This window comes from Pteropus medius, unplaced genomic scaffold, assembly GCF_902729225.1.
Source record: "Pteropus medius unplaced genomic scaffold, Ma_sr-lr_union100, whole genome shotgun sequence".
NCBI classification, from domain to species: domain Eukaryota; kingdom Metazoa; phylum Chordata; class Mammalia; order Chiroptera; family Pteropodidae; genus Pteropus; species Pteropus medius.
The window spans coordinates 4938652-4955304 of record NW_024347867.1 but is presented as its reverse complement, the minus strand read 5'-3'; the positions used below and the strand labels follow the sequence as shown (position 1 = coordinate 4955304).

Genomic DNA, 16653 nt, shown 5'->3' with positions numbered 1-16653 from the left:
TCTACTATTGTTGTTCGCTAGCTTTAAATCTTAGTGTTGTGGCAACTGATCTACAATTCATTGGATTAAATGTGAAATGAAGAGGTTAGAGTATGATGAATACCAAGAGGACTTCTGATAACTGAATGGGTTTATGATGCATTGATCAAAATGATACCAGGTAAAGATAACAGCAGCGCTCTGCATCACCGTTGAGCTCTCTAGGCAGCCACCAATCTCACTCTCTAGTGCTATCTATATTCATCTTGGTGGCCAAAATATAATAGGCAAGCACCATTATAATTTAATGCTCACTTTATAAAATAAAGTTAAAATTTAAAAAATAGAGTCAGATTTCATTGAGCTTATGAGCAGAAGTTGGAAACCAATCAGTCAGCAACAAACCAAGGGTATAGTGACAATTAAGTCAAACAGAGAAAGATGCGCTGATGTTCATGGGTCAGTACATTGTTGCAGTGGTCCTGGTTACCATCAAATAAAAAGAATAACACATCTGGAGGTATTAATTAGAAGAAGAAAACAAAGGTGAGAATTGACAGTTTTGCCAATTTGCCAGCCTGTGTGCCTCCTGGCCAAATAATGGGTAGTATGAGAAAAGGATTAAAATTTGAATTTAAAGATATAGTTTTCTTCCTGGGGAAAAAAAATGAGATGACACATGAAATCAGTTCAAACGAAGCCTATAATGTTTTCCTTCTCATAAAAAAGGAAGCAAATTATTCCATCCAAGTACAATGGAATCAAATTTGAACTTCCTGAACATTTATCAGTTGATAAACCAGGATTTAAGTTCAAGGATACATTCCATGCTTAATCTTCATTTTATAACTTTTGGAGATAAATTTTTCTTTGCACTGAAATCTTTCAAAGATAGACTTTCTTGCAAAACAAATTGTTAGAAGTGTGTAGCAAATTGGCCAGATGTCTCTGGGGCATGAATGTTCTCTTAAAAAATGGTGAGAACTTCTAGTAACTACCTTATGCTTTCAAACCACGTTTTCTATGTAGTGCTTTGAAACAGTAATGTTTAAAGCATTTCTCTTGTTTCTGAAAGAGTTAATATAGTTTCTTAAAAGTGCTTCTCTTCTCACAGAATATAGTTTATATTTTGGGAGAATTGGCACAGCTTAAGTTACAGCTTCACTGCTTTTCTCAGTAGAATCCAACAATAAGTCATCTCCCCCACCCATTGGCCCTGTAGTGTTATTAGCAGAGATAGACACAAAATATCAAGAGAAGAAAAGTATTATTTATATCAATCTTCTTTCTTCAAGACTTCACATCAAGATACCTAAATAACAGCCTTCTTCACTTCTTACTCCCAAACTGGTAGCCATCTCTTAGACAATTTTTACAAATACCCCAAAGTTCATTATCAACCCACTAGCCCTTCCTAGCCTAAAAGTATCACTGCAAAAAGTGGACTTAATTCTTGCTTATCTAAAAAAATAATAGTCGTAGTAGTAGTAATAATAATAATCGCTAAGCACAAAAATCAGCTTATAGTGTGAAGCTAGTTTTACTCCTTGCCAGAAATTTAGCTTTAAGTTGCAGATCTTGAAAAAGTAGACAGACAGCAGAAATCTATTCAGTGGTATGTATTACTATGATTGTTATTATCCCCAAACAGCCTGAGCAGCCTACCAGCTAAGGTGTAGCAGAAAAACAAGCACCCCCTTTCCTCAAAAAAGAGTGGCTCCAAGTAACAAAATCTTTACTGCTTAATAGCCTGGAATGTGGTAAAACCATAGTTCTGATTCTTAATTATAATCCCATTCCAGAGTCAAAATGAATAAATTATTTATGATTATTTTGCAGATGTCTCAGTAGCTACACACACACACACACACACACACACACACACACACACACACACATGTTTCGCAAAGTATTGGCCAATGCCCATTTATAGCTCTTTTAGTCTAAAAATAACTTTAACTTTTATGTCTTACCAAGACTGAGGAAAGGAAGAGCAAATCAAAGAAAACTAGTTTGGGAATCAGTGGGGAAAAGTTTAACAGGCCTGCTGGGTGTTTTCTTAATGCTGTCTTGGATCTTAGATTAAATTATTATGTTATCTGCTTTTCAGTACTGGATCATTTGTGCATGAGGACAAAGGCAACTTCAACTTGATATTTCTGTCATCCATGCTGTGGGAAGAGTCCTTTTCCTGGTTTATAACATCAATCACTCTTGCAATAAATCTTGGTGGTGGATATGGTCATTTAAATCTCCACCTGCACAAACAACAGAAAATAAGAGAGCTCATAAATCTCTACACTGGTGATTAACAAATTTTGAATCCTGAGCAAAGATATTATGGTGGTGAAGGGGGGGTGCGGTTCTCACTAATTCATTAATAAAGGCTGATTTGCTGACAATCTGTTTAGTTTACAGCATAGGGGGAAAGCAAACAAGTGCCTGTTAACAAAACAAAACGTTAGAGGTTAGTGAATTCCCAGCTGAGCCCAGGATTAGAGATATGATATCTTAATGTAGGCGAGGGGGTACAGGCTCCCAGCCAAAATCTCAAATGCCACTCCTACACTTTGCTTCACCCTCTCATCTTCAATGCCTAATTGCAAGGAAAGAAAACCTGGAGAACTACTAAGAGAGAGTCTTGCATTCAGTCTTTCTAATTTATCTCATCAGTTGCATTCAATCGCTTGGTCTCATTCCCTTTGCTTTCCTACTTACTCCCCAGATTTTCTTTTTCTCCAGGAAAAGTGATGGTTCAAGCTGGGCTTAGGAATGGAAAAGAATCTTTTTCAAAGGGACAATACTTCTTAATGCTTTGTAATGGCAGCTTCACATGAGGAACCCTGGTAGCAAAGAGGTAGCAAAGACATAAAAATAAGAAGTCCCAGGCAAAGTGATGTCTGAGAGCAACTAAGATTCTTAAGATAGATTTAAATGCATTTCTAGAAAAAAAAATTAAGGGAAAGTTTTAATTCCATTAAGCAAATATTATCAATTAAAGAAATGCTTCCCCATACAATTCATTACTTTATCTCATCCTCCCCACTCCCACTAACCTGTGTGTGATTGTGTCTGGGTGTGCAATGGTGATGTATTGTGTACACAGAGGCAGTTGCTTGATATCTTTAAAGCAACCAAGTGCAGGTGGAGTTTTTGGTACTTTCTCTGCCTTCGCCCTAAAGATTCTATGAAGTACTTCTTTTCTTAATTTACCCCAGTTAATATGGGAAGATATCTTGGTAAAGCCATGGGTGTTGGCATGGTCTTGTAGGGAGTAAGTTGATCTCTGCCTGGATTTTAATTGGTGTTTTCTTGGGGGGAAGGGAAGCCAGGGGAAGAGTTTGTAAGGTTTATGGGTGGAAGGCCCAAAAAGAGCGAAAGGATCTGGTCGTTTTCCTAAAGTTCTCTACAGACAACCATCTATGAACTCTTAAGAGGGAAAGCAGGCCTTAGGAGATGGGCCCGGGAGAGGGGCTGTGGGTGGGGCCTGCTCCTCCTTGGCCAGGCCTGAAGTGGAAGAAGGTGACCGGTATTTAAGTGTTGCAGTTGAGTTGATTTACATTACAAGTTGGAATCAAGGCCTGGGCGTGCGAGTTTCCCTTCGTTGGGGAAAGGGGTCTAATAGCCCTGCTGGGGCCTGGCAGGCCCCTCCCCTGGGCTGCAAGGATCCGCCTCTCTATTCCCTAGATAAATTCCTAGTGTCCACCAAATTCCTCAGCGCTCTCTCACACTCCTCTACGGCCACGACTACGGGGGTGGGGAAACCGAGCATCGGTTTCCTTCCTTAAGAAGCTCTGGCGGTTCCTTCTCACAGCTCTGCGAAGGGGAAAGCGGTGTGAAACCCAACCAGAACCCCAACTCCAACTCCCAACACGAGGTGGCTGCTCCGCACTGCACACTTGGGGGACCCATTGGTTACGGGGTCTCTTTCTCTCTGTTCTTTCTCCTCTCTCCCTTCCCTCTCTCTCTCTTCCTCTCACGCAAACATGTCCACCGGCTCCCTCAGCGATGTGGAGGACCTTCAAGAGGTGGAGATGCTGGACTGCGACGGGCTGAAAATGGACTCGAGCAAGGACTTCATGACTTCCAACGAGAGCACCGAGGAGAGCTCCAACTGCGAGACTGGATCTCCCCAGAAGGGCCGTGGCGGCCTGGGCAAGAGGAGGAAGGCGCCCACCAAGAAGAGCCCCTTGAGCGGGGTCAGCCAGGAGGGAAAGCAAGTCCAGCGCAACGCGGCCAACGCGCGCGAGCGGGCCCGGATGCGGGTGCTGAGCAAGGCCTTCTCCAGGCTCAAGACCACTCTGCCCTGGGTCCCCCCGGACACCAAGCTCTCCAAGCTGGACACGCTCAGGCTGGCGTCAAGCTACATCGCCCACTTGAGGCAGATTCTGGCTAACGACAAGTACGAGAACGGTTACATCCACCCGGTCAACCTGGTAAGTTCTCCCGTGCGGCTGCGACGGTGCGGGCGCCCCCGCCCAGCTCGCCCGCAGTCCTCCCGCGGTACGTGAGTGCGCGCGCCCGGCTGGGACTTACGCACCTCGGCCACCACCAGCCCAGCGCCTCTGGGGACCGTTGCAGGAGATCCCCACGCCGCCCTCTCTCTCTGCTCTACAGGAGGCCAGAGCTGGGATGATTTATACGAGCGTTTGACGTGGCAGCCCAATTAGGAGTTTGCAAGTGTACTGAGCTGGCAAAAAGGAGGATCCCCTGCACCCGCGCCATGAGGGCTGGAGTGGAGGGGTTGGTGCAGGACGGGGATCACTGACAAGATGCTGCGCGGCAAGAAGGCATTTTATTAATCTCTTCACTCTTCTTTTAGCGAAAGAGTAGAACTTGATTTTTTCCTCTAATTCTTGTAAATAAAAACACCCCACTCTGCTTCTTTCCCATATAGATATAGGACCATTAGATATGGACACATTCATGCCCCCCATAATTGTCATATAAGTCCCCAACTACTTAAATATTCTGCACTTTTCCTATAGACAGATTGACATTTTTAAATCCCAGAAGTTCTAGCAAATATCAGCATAATTAGTACATTCTCACGAGTATTAGTGTAATTGATAATATTAAAAAGTCACTTTCATCCCAATTTAAGAACTTTTTATTTTTTAGCTTAAAAGTAATGCTCATTAAGCCTACTATTCTTCTTAAATGCATTTAACTGTTTAAGAAATATATTTAATTCCTTTTTCATTTGATTTAATGTTAAAACTTCCAGGCTCTAAAGAAAAACAACTTACTAACACCTCTGTTTATATATGATAAGAAAGACAGGTTTTCCTCTTAAAAGTCGTCTTATCGGCCAGCAGAAGTGAGAGAGGTTTGAAGGTTTGAATTGTCTTCTCACTGAGTTAGTTTCAGGAATTGGGGGAGGGGATGCAAAACCACATTTTGTCATGAAAAATAATTTTTCCTCCAATTAAGTTTATTTTTCGAATGAGATGAGTAAATAGCTTTTTTAAAATCTATGACTCAAAGAAAGTAGTTCCTTCATTTACAATTGCTGCTGCCTTCATCTTTGAGTAAGAAACTTAAGTGAGCTTTATTATAAAATATCACGAAGAGGGGAAGAGAAAGTTACACTTGCTCAGCCCAGTAAGAAGACGATCTTAATAAAATACGCATGTATATTCTTTTGTTAGCATCATTGTTTTTTTCCTTAGGGAGTAGCGATTAATTTAGAAACTGTTTTCAAAGCCTTCATTTGTGATGGAGGAAACGAAAGTTGGCAGCAGGGAAATAAATGGGGATAAAAGCAGACGTTCGGGAAACTCAACCACGACCTCAAAAGAGGGGCTTAAGAGGGCGCTTTGCCTCAAATCCGGTGTCCACGTGGCCAGAGGTCCTTCTGGGTTTCCCTGCTCAGTTTCACCGTGGCATCTTCCTCTGGGCTGTGCCACTACACGAGCCACATTGGGCTTTCCAAGGGCCTCGTCTCTTGGGTTTCACTTCGAACCCAAGAAGTAATCCCCTCTTTGCTGTACCATACGAAGAGTGACTTAGCACCAACGTTACTTTTTGCTTTATCCAGACACGAGGCTCACTGGAACACCGAGTTAATTGCAGATATAACGGGTCTATCCAACTCACTGCTTGCCCACAGTGCGCCCTCTCCTTTGGTCTCAATCCGGGAGCCCACCCCTCCCCTCCTTCCTCCACCGCCACTTACCTCCTCCACCCCCTTTTCTCCTGCAGACTTGGCCCTTTATGGTGGCCGGGAAGCCCGAGAGTGACCTGAAAGAAGTGGTGACCGCCAGCCGCTTATGTGGAACCACGGCGTCCTGACCTTGGAGGTGCGAGTCTGGGAAAGGCGCGCTCCCGGGGGGGAGCGGGCCCCGGGAAGGCGACCCCTGCCCTCCCTGCTCTGTCTCTGCTTCTCCCTGCAAAGCTCCTCTCCCTGCCCACCCCGCGAGAACACTTTACAGCGACGAGGAGATTCGTTTCCAAACCAGAGGAGATCAATTGTACTTACAAAGATTCCCGTCTATTTAACTTTATTAACTTCTACCGTGAATGACTCTGCGAGCCTTGCTGGTCCAAGTGCAATATGTAATTATAAATATATGAATAGATAATAAGAGCCTATCAACGTGTATCTTTTGTACAATATGTTGTAAAACGTAGATCATAGAATAGCTGACTTTGACAGTCACATTTATAAAGTAATTCACTTAAAGATATATATTTTTTTCAAACAAATTTTGCTACTTTCGAAAATAAATCTTTCTTTATATTGCTAAAAGCCCTGAGATTGGTGTGATTTTTAAAAGTTTTGTTTGAAATAGAAAAGTGGAGCACTATGGGGAAGTTTGATAATAAAAGTGGTTCTTCGAACCTCAATCCAAACTTCCAGGGATAGAAAAAAATTAAATACGAATTCAACTATGAAGGTGCAGATCATATTTTGCACTGACACATTAAAAAAAAAAAACCCTCTGGTCTCAGGTTTGCAGGTTACTTTCGAGACAATTAGAAATAATGCACCTGTAAACAAAGACAGGGCAGGATTGAAGTTATTAACAATTACAAACACAGTTCAAGAGAATAAAGCACATCAGAAAAGGAAAATCCGGTTTTCATGTATTCCACAGTATAACTGCTGACATGAACAGGAAGGTAAACTCCGCGTTTTATAACTCTCCAGGCATGGACGTGAACCCAAACAACCTGTGGCTGCAAACCAGTGAAGAAATAATGGGAACTATGGAAAATGTAAATTTCATAATCCTTAGAACGTATTTTTTGATTTTCAAAGTGCTGCAACATACGTTATGTGTTTCTTATTATTAATTAATTAATTATAGCAACGTAGCTGTCTGTTAAGGTTAAGGTTAGCCAGTGCATTCTGCAACCCGCCACGACTTCCGGCGGACTGGGTTTTAATTTAAACATCTTCCAGGCTACGGAACAGCTAGTTGGGGAAGATTAAGTTGAGATAAACAGAGAGGCGAGGCCGAAGAGCCTGGGACCGGGTTCCCTCGCTGCCCCTGCGCAGCCCGCGGCGGCCGAAGCGCCAGATGCCACCGGGGCTGTTTAATGTTCGGGGTTATGACCGCAGTGTTTACAAGACGTCTTCGATTATTTATACTGTTATTCCTCGCAGAGACCCTTGAAACTTCCGCTTCATTTTTTCTTTTTCTCTTTTTCTTTTTCTTTCTTTCTTTCTTTCTTTCTTTCTTTCTTTCTTTCTTTCTTTTTCTTTCTCTTTTCCTTTTAGTCTCTCTCTCTCTCTGTCTCTCCTCTCTCTCTTTCTTTACCTTCCTTATTCCTTCCTTTTCTTTCTTTCTTCCTTTCTTCCTTCCACCCTTCCTTCTTCCTTCCTTCCTTCCTTCCTTCCTTCCTTCTTTCCTTCCTTCCTTCCTTCCTCTCTCTCTCCATCTCTTTCCTTTTCCTCGGCTGTTTGGTACCTGGAGTAAGATCTGTCCCCCACCACCACCCCTTTCCCGTGCTTATCTCCAAATAAACCCAAAGGCGTTGTAGGGAGTGGAGCCCTCACCTTGTCCCTCAAGGAAGGAGCTTGTCTAAAACAGGGTTATTCTCTGCCAGTGACAGTTACCACTTTACAAGTGCAATTCATTCTCCAAGGGCTGGGAACTTCAGGGGAACTTCAGTAGCTCTTCATCTACCTGTCTGTCCTAGGCACATCAGAGGACTTCTCAGGATGTCAGTCTACTCTACCACACCCGCACCCCAACACTTGACCTTCAAGAGTGCATTTCAATCTCTGGCCACCTCTTTATTCCCCAGATTCTCGTGTTCCCTCTGTCACTCCTGTAAGAGGGTCATTGCCCTGGCCTTCACTGATCAGGAGTTCTAGGCAGAGATGAGTCTCAGCATGATTCAGTTTATTGTGTTTCAGTTCAGTAAATTTTCAAGCTCTCACTCACGTTTTTACAAACCAAATGCTCAAAATTCTGAGCGCCCGATGCAGGCGGCCCCATATGGAAGAAACTTCTTCTTGCTCATTCTCTGACCACCACAAACTGCAAACGAATTTCTTTTTTAAATTCCTCCTGCCATCTACCTATAATTTGAAAGCTGTGCTTTAAGCCTAAGGCATGAGGCTATGCATGTGGAACACGTAGAGTAAGCCCTACTTCTGTGTCCAGCTTTTTCCTAAAAGGGCCTGGATCCTGTTTTTTCATCTCTGCAGATGGAGAGAAAGATGATAATAATAATCATACACTTTTTGTCTTTTGCCTCACAAAGACTTAGTGGGACTCAAATAAGATTATATTTGTGCAATTGATTTGTAAAAGAAAAGATCCGTGCAAATATTGGTTACTTTTATCAAGTTGTGTGTGGTGAGCTGTCTCTGCTAGGCCTGACCTGAAAGTGTCTCAGGCAGGAAGCTCAAAAGGGTGTATGCTTGTAATGCACAGGCGATGGTCTCTCACGAATCAAAACACCGCTCTTGAATGCAATGTTTATCATCACAATTTCTTCTCTCTCTCTCCCTCTCTCTCCCCCCACGTTTACCCTCCCCCAATGTTCTCCAAATTTCTCCAGAGCTTTCCACATATGTGATTTCTTGGAAATCTTGAATCCAGAAAAATTCAGAGAGCAAAAATCGAGCCTTGGCACCAGCAAATCCAAGGGCTACACTGGTGTCTGGCTGCTGGGAAGCCCTGCCCACAGGGCCCTCAGCCTCCTAGCCTGGGCGCACTCTCTGCTCCACAAAAAGGAGCAAGAAGCAACACAGTGGGAATTACTGGCTTGTGGCTACCACTAACCCCATGAACATGAAAACCAGACGACCCCATACCTTTCCACAAACGCATCCACAGTCTGAACATCTTTCCTTCCCCATGGACCTTACTCTTAAACCAAATCATCAGTACCTCCGCACCCATCTTTCCTTCCCCATGGACCTTACTCTTAAACCAAGTCATCAGCACCTCTACACCCACCACGCTCTTCTGTGTCTGTTGTTTTCCAGAAGTCTGTCTGTCCCAGCAGGGCACAAGCTCCAGCCTACCGGTGCCCAGCCCAGGCACTCGATGTGTCTGGATTGGAATAGGAGGCTAGCAGCTGCTTGAGAAGAAAAGAGGAACCCCAGTTGCCACAAGTCAATATAGTTAGGGGTGAGGGATAGGGAGTGTCCTGTCTGTGACCTCTTGATTGTGAAAATTATCTTGGAAGGTGCTTTCAGAAGGAGAATGAAGTGTTTCAAATAAGTGTGTGCCTGCAAGTTCTCAGGAGGAGTGGGCAAATACTGAAACGACTGTGGCTGGGGAAGGGAAAGTCTCTCTCTCTCTCTCTCTCTCTCTCTCTCTCTCTCTCTCTCTCTCTCTCTCTTTGCGTGTACGACTTTTTTACAAGTAATTCATTGTGCGTCTAGCTGGTTTTCTGTCACACTGGAGACTTCTTTCTAAAAAGAGAAGTGGTAAGCAAGGTCCAGTACCCAGTACCTGCTGGTTACATCTAGTGGTGAGTGGGGAACACTGCCCAAGGAAGCTTATAAGCCAGTGGTTCTTTAGTTTGTATCAGAATCACCTGGCCGGCTGGTGGCAGTAGATAGTTGGACTCCATCCACCCAGGTTCCAGATTCAAGAGATCTGGGGTGGGGCCCCAGATTTACATTTCTAACAAGTACCCAAGCGAAGGCGATGCTATTGTTCCAGGGATTAAACTTTGAGAATCACTTTTTTTTTTGCGGGGGTGGGGTTCTGTCTTATTAGAGAAACAAAAGAAGTTAATGCAGAAGGAAATAAAATATTTGGGGAAAAAATTAAGAGGCTCCATGTTCTGGGCTCAAGTTTCACTTACTTTTCTATTCACTTCACAATAGCACGTGCTGTGTTCTTAATACTTAAATGAGAATTGGGGAAATCAAACCACTTGTCCTCGAAAAATAAAAGATTTGTGCTACCTGAATGTGTGGACATGTGTGTGCTCATCTTCCGTGCTCAAAGTCAAATTTCAGTCATCAGGAGAGGAATAAAAGAGCTGGGTGGGTTAGGCCCCTGCTGCTGTTGGCTCGGTTGCGACGCCTAAAAGGGAGAGAAATCTGGGCACCCGAGACTCACGCCCCTTGCGACTTCTTGGTGGTGCAGAGGGTCCCTCGGTCCAGGCCGGCAAATATTTCCCCTTCAACCAAGTGGAAGCAGGTGCGTTCGTTCTGGTTCGAGTTCCTGTGTGTCAGGCTCCTGGGAAGTCGGCCTGGACTTGGGGTGCAGAGGCAGGGGAGTGGAAGTGAGCACGGGGTGAAAGAGCGTATGGAGAGCACAGGGTGGAGCGGATGGGCAGGGGAGGGACCTGAGCAGAGAAGCAGAATAGGGAAGGACTCCTCTGAGGCTTTTCTGCTCACTTCCTCTCCCCTCCCCACTGAAGAGTCTGTGGAAGTAGGCGGGAGAAGGAAGGAGGCTTCGAGGTCTGAGCCCCAGCGAACACAGCCTCCTGGGTCCTCCTGTCCTTTCCATTGAATGTGTGGCTGCCAACCCGCCCTGCTCTCAGAGACGCCGGCACGGGAAAGTTCTAAGGTTACGACTCCGCACCATCAGGGAGGAGATTCGCAGGCCCCACGCAGCTGGCGAGCCGAATTTCCTTTCTTAGCTTTGCATCCTGTCCTCCAAATGCTGCCTATGCCCTTGGAAACTCGCGTGGTGCCCACGGCGTTCTTGAGAGGCCGTCTGGCTTCCGCCTGGCGTCTTGGCTCCTCGCACCTTCGGTTTTTAGATCTGTGCTGGCTCCGCTGGTCCACCTTTCCGCACGCTTTCGGAAGGATTAACTAACCCGGAGGACTAGGCTTAAGATCTCTCAAGGCAGAAGGAGGAGAAAGGGGTGGAAAGGGCGAGGAGAATAACCGTTTTTAGAATGTTCTCAGAGTTCTTGAGTGTGATTAAAAACAGATTTTCATTCAGGTCCCATCTTTCTTTAGTGAGCCCTTACCACCCTATTTGCAGTGGAATCCCACTCCTGTTCTTCAGCACTTATCACCTCATCATTCTTTTATTTTTCTTTCTGTTTAGTTTGTTTTTATCAATTTCTATCCGCTCTATGAGAGCAGGGACCGTGTCTCGCTAGTTCACCTTGCTTTCCCCAGCACCTAGCACAGTGACAGTCACATAGTAAGTACTTAAGAAGAACACATGCATAAAACTTAATAATAAGCTTCTCGGAGATACCTCTGTCTGCTAGGTAAGTTCATGTTGCATTGCTATAACCACTTGCTGGTTCAAATATATTGTCTAATTTTAATTTTAGAATTTACTAATGGACTGTTATTCTATAGTAAAAATAAATCTGTAATGAAAAAATCACCATCAGTTCTGTTAAGGGGAATTAACCTGAAACAATGGTTCTCACCACACGTGGTTTGTTTTTTTAGCACTACATCTCAGGAAAGTGTTCATGTTAAACACTGTCTTTCAAAACGACGTGTCTCCCTTCAGCATTCTTACCATTGTCCGGAGCAGTCGTCCCTAAGCTTTTCTGTTTGATTTCTGGGATCATTTGCTAATGAATCTCATTAGAATATTTTTTCTTCTTTTGTATTTCACGTGAATTACCACCATCTTCTGCTGCCCTCTACTCTCTTTCAGGCACTCTTTACCCACTCAATAGCTCCTTCCTCTACCTTTTTTTTTTTTTTTTATGAGCACTCTTTCTTTCCTCACCAAGGACTAAAAAGAAATCCAAGATATCTCTAAACCCAGGGAAATTTTTCAAACCAGCAAGGGTCATTTTGTTACAAGAAACAAAAATTCCTTCAAAATGGCTCAAATAAAAAAGGGGAATAAGGCATTGTAAAGATAGTCCAAGGATTCGGGCTGACATCTCCAGGCAGAAAATAAACACTAGAGAAACTGTTAGGAAACTGAAAGTCAGGAGTAAAACTCCCTCTTTCTTTTCTAGAGTTCTCTGGGCCCTTACCTCTGCCAATCTTCTGCGTTTTCTGCTCTGCAATCTGATTTTCTGTGCTGGATCACTTTATACTCCTCCTAAACTTTCTATTTCATATGGAGTGGGTTTGTTAGGTTGCTAATTACAGACCTAGTTCTACAAGAACGTTCAGTTGCCGACTCCCCTATCCAAAATTTTAGCCTCGGCATCTCTTAATTTGAATTCTCAAGACAGGGACAATTATGAATGTGTTCTAGGAGGCTCTGATTATATTCTCCAGGTCAGTTGGATGCCTCTTGTCCTATCATCTGTGGGTTGGCTGGGGATGGATAGACAGATTGGCTGCTGGCTGGGACAGGTTTTTTGAGATGGAGGCTCTGGATGCAAAAAGAATCTCAAATCTGTTTGCTACAAATGCAATCTATTGCCATCAAGTCTGGGTCTTCTGCATTTGGACCCACCTGATTTTATTCTGCTACACCAATGGTGAGCAACATGTGTTTGGGAAAGGGTCACATTCACAGGTCTTATTATGTCTATGATAGGGAGAAATGGTAGAGGTAACAACAAGAAAACAAATTCATATAACCTAAGTAATCTACTTTATGGGATACAACAATTTTATTGAAAATATCGCCACTACTTTTTAGCCACTAAAATGTTATTATTGGGTAAGTTTAAGAAATACCAGCAGAGATTGATTTTTCTTAATTTTCTTCATCCATTTGCATTACACAGAGCACATTCATATACACTACTATATTTCTTCTTCAAAACAACCCTAACCAGGAGATATTATCATCCTTACTTTTCCATAAGTAAATGAAACTCAGAGAGGGGAAGTAAATCATGAAAAGTTACATAGTGAATAAGTGGCTGAAAGCTGAGTACAGAATTATTATATTTCATTGAAACCAAAATGCTCTCCTGTCTTGAACATAGGGGAATTCCCAGGATAAAGAAATTAAGGACAGGTATAATCCTAAAAAGAAAGAAATGCTTCCAATAAAAGTATGATGTGATGCCTTTTTTAAAAAATAAAATAAAATTTTATTTTATACTTATTTAAAGATCTCCTTTAGACTTATTTATAAGTATGTTTTTATTCTGTATGACCATTTAGGACACAAAAAAAATTGAAATTATAAGGAAAACAAATTAGCTAAAATATCCCCAAAACTGTTTTTATTTTCAGAGTCCAACTCATTCTGAATTAGTTATTCACTGTATCATTAAAATCTGGTGATTTTCCACCATCATGTATCAGTTAATTTTTGTCATATAATAAATCACCTCAGAACCCAATGGCTTAAAAGAATAAGCACTTGTTATTGCTCATGAGTCTGCAGGTCAATTGGGCAGTTCTGCTGATCTGGGTCAGGCCCTGCTGTTCTCACTGGACTTGTATCTGTGGTTGGCTAGTGATTTGTCTGAGAGCTAGCTAGTCAAGAGTGGCCTCACTCATGTCTGGTGGCTGGATGTCTATTGGCTGGAGTGATGAAGGTGACTAATCCACATAGCTGTCATCATCCAGTAGGCTAGCTTGTACTTGTTCACAGGGAGACTAAGGAAGGAACAGAAACTCAGAAGGTCTCTTGGAGCTAGGTTCAGAACTGGTATAACATCACTCCAGCTGTATTCTATTGGCTAATGCTAGTCACACAGACATCCTATATTCAAGGGCTGGGGAAATACAGTCCACCTCTTGGTGGGAGAAGCTGCAAAGTTACATTGAATAAAACACGAATACAGAGGAATATAGAGATTCGGGACCATTTTTAAAATTAATTTGCCATATTAAGGTTTTACTAAAAGTTCTTCATATTGAGAGTCTAACCCTTCTGAATCATTTTTTACTGTAAATTGTCAACGTCTAGTGATTTATTACCCAGTTTTCTCCTCTGATTAAGAAGAGTTCTTAATCTTCTAAGAGACTCCTCTTAGAAGAATTCTCCTCTATTGTCAATGTGATTTTCTTCCAAGTCACTGATACCTGTTCTGCAGGCTTCAGCGCTTCCCTTTCCTGATTTTGTGAGAAGAAATAACATAAATTAGTTACACTAACCTTTCCTTCACCTACTCTTAGAAATTTGTAGGTTTTTCTGACTCTAGTTGTGTTACTTGACGTGTGTAATGGGCTGAATGGTAGACGGAAGGTATCAGATCTTAATCCCTGAAAACTGAATGTTACCTGATTTGGAAAAAGGGTACTTGCAGATGTTATTAAGTTATGGATGTTGAGATGGAGAGATTATCCGTGCATATTTCTGTGGCATTCTTGTATTAATGCCATTACAAATGTCTTAATACAAGAAAGGGAGAGGGATATTTGACACACAGAAAAGGAAAAGTGATGTGAAGACAGAGGTAGAGATAAGAGTAATACACTCACCAGAGGCTGAAAGAAGCAAGTTATGGATTCTCTTCTAGAATCCTCAAAGAGAATAGGGCCATACCTAAACCTTGATTTTGACCCAGTGAAACTAATGTTGAACTTCCGGCCACAACGAAGAAAAAATAAGTTTCTGTTTTGCTAAGGCACCAAGTATGTGGTCATTTATCATGGCAGTCACAGGAAACTAATACAGCATATGATAGGCAATTCTTTGCATGTATCTCAATAACAAAATGTAACATGGTCATCTACTTATGGTTTACTTCTTTTCTTACCTTCTGTAGAGCACTTGGATGTTATTTTGTAATAAAATACAGAATTATAGATATTCCTTCAGTGACAAATGCCTTTGTTCCTATACACTATCTTTCTATTTCCATGCCTTTTTGTGGATAACAGAAAAACATTTTCTATTAATTATTTATATAACACTTCATATATAAATTATTTATATAACAGATTTTTTCCAATGCTCAGAGTATAATCTTTATAAAGACATTTTTAGTGACAATTAAACTCAGCATGGGTAATACCAACAATATAGATAATTCAAAAGAACAGGCCAATGTTAAAATGCATCCCAATTTTAGAAATGTGTAAATGTGGGGAAAAAAATGCATCTTAGAATGATGATATACAGTAATTCATTTCATTCTATGCATCACTGAGTATCTACTGTATGCAGGACCTTATACACTGGAAATAGGTGAGTAAGACAACACCTTCCACACTGACCTCCAGCTTTGGTCTTTCTCCCCCGTAGTTGCAGAATCTCACCTCTGCAAAGACCTGGAAGGATAGGGCAACCTTGTGTTCTGAAAAGCACCAACTGTGCCAGTTTCCAGAAAGGTGGGCTACGAGGACATGCTGGTTGCCCCTGGCACACTCAAGCCTCTATGTCTACAGGCACCTCAGCATGCTATTCACAATGCTAGCCCAGCATGGAGCGCTCCCAGCTGTCTCTACCCCAGACTAACCTATCTCCCAGTAGTGGGCAAATATCTGGGGAAGTGATTTCAAAAGCTTCCTTTATACATCTAAGGTGGTCGTCCTGCAGGTTTTTATTTTCCTAAGGCTAAAATTGGATCTTGAGACACTTCCAGATGGAGTAAATATGGTGAGCCATGATTCTGCTACACTGAAATAGCCAGCCACTTTGCAAATGCCTGCCTGCTCTTGGTCTTAAGAAAAAGATTTTAGGTTATGATAGGTGAAACTTATCTTTGCTACTGGAAAATTAACACCAAAACTATGAGTGACAGATCATCAGAGTCAACCATGTGATAGCTGAGCTTAGCTTTTAATTTCTCACTTGCTAAGCTTCCTGCATCATCTCAGGAGCCTTCCCCTCAAACAATTTATAAATTTCCCAAACTTTTTGTCTCCCAAATCTGTCCTTTGCTTTTTCTTCTCTTTTGAATCTTATAAATCAACTCACAGATTATATACTACTAAATTTCACTATCTTTCTCAATATTTTATATTAGGTGCATTCTAATTTATTAGAATAAAAGTTTTAGAAAGTGATATTTTCAAAAGCTCATAGATAAGCCTGAGCTTTGGGAACTGTGCCCCCAAGTTGCTCTGACCCTGAACTAATTGTTTAATCTAACTGTGCCTTGGTTTCTTCACTAGTGAGATTTTTAAAGTTCCTTCTAGCATTAAAAAAAAAAAAAAGTCATGACTCTAGAGAAAACATCCTGTGGTTTTTGAGCCAGACTACTGGTATTTGGCCAGATAAATGCCCACCCGGTATCAACTGGATGTTGCTGAATGTCCCAGAAATTGTTGATACCACGACAAGTTTTGGAACCTCTGCTAGCCTTATCAGAACCAAGAAGAACATGAAATTTCTTCTAAGACTCTCATTAGAATAATTTCCTTTTCTACAAGTTACATCATATTTAGAGAAAATTCAAAAGTAA

The 16653-nt window shown here is 42.1% G+C and overlaps 1 protein-coding gene across 1 annotated transcript; it reads left to right on the top strand.

Annotated features, from left to right (window-relative positions):
- The first annotated feature begins 3640 nt into the window (after positions 1–3640).
- TCF21 (transcription factor 21) lies at positions 3641–6726 on the top strand. The gene is made up of 2 exons (XM_039879035.1): positions 3641–4415; positions 6184–6726. Exons 1-2 carry the CDS (start codon positions 3966–3968, stop codon positions 6271–6273), a joined length of 540 nt encoding a protein of 179 aa, XP_039734969.1. The 5' UTR covers positions 3641–3965; the 3' UTR covers positions 6274–6726.
- The last annotated feature ends 9927 nt before the right edge of the window (positions 6727–16653 follow it).

Excerpts from the sequence above, each read along its gene's own strand:
- TCF21 (XM_039879035.1), top strand. The coding sequence starts at position 3,966 with ATGTCCACCGGCTCCCTCAGCGATGTGGAGGACCTTCAAGAGGTGGAG. Across the intron at positions 4,416-6,183 it reads ACATCCACCCGGTCAACCTG|ACTTGGCCCTTTATGGTGGC; the intron begins GTAAGTTCTCCC and ends TTTCTCCTGCAG.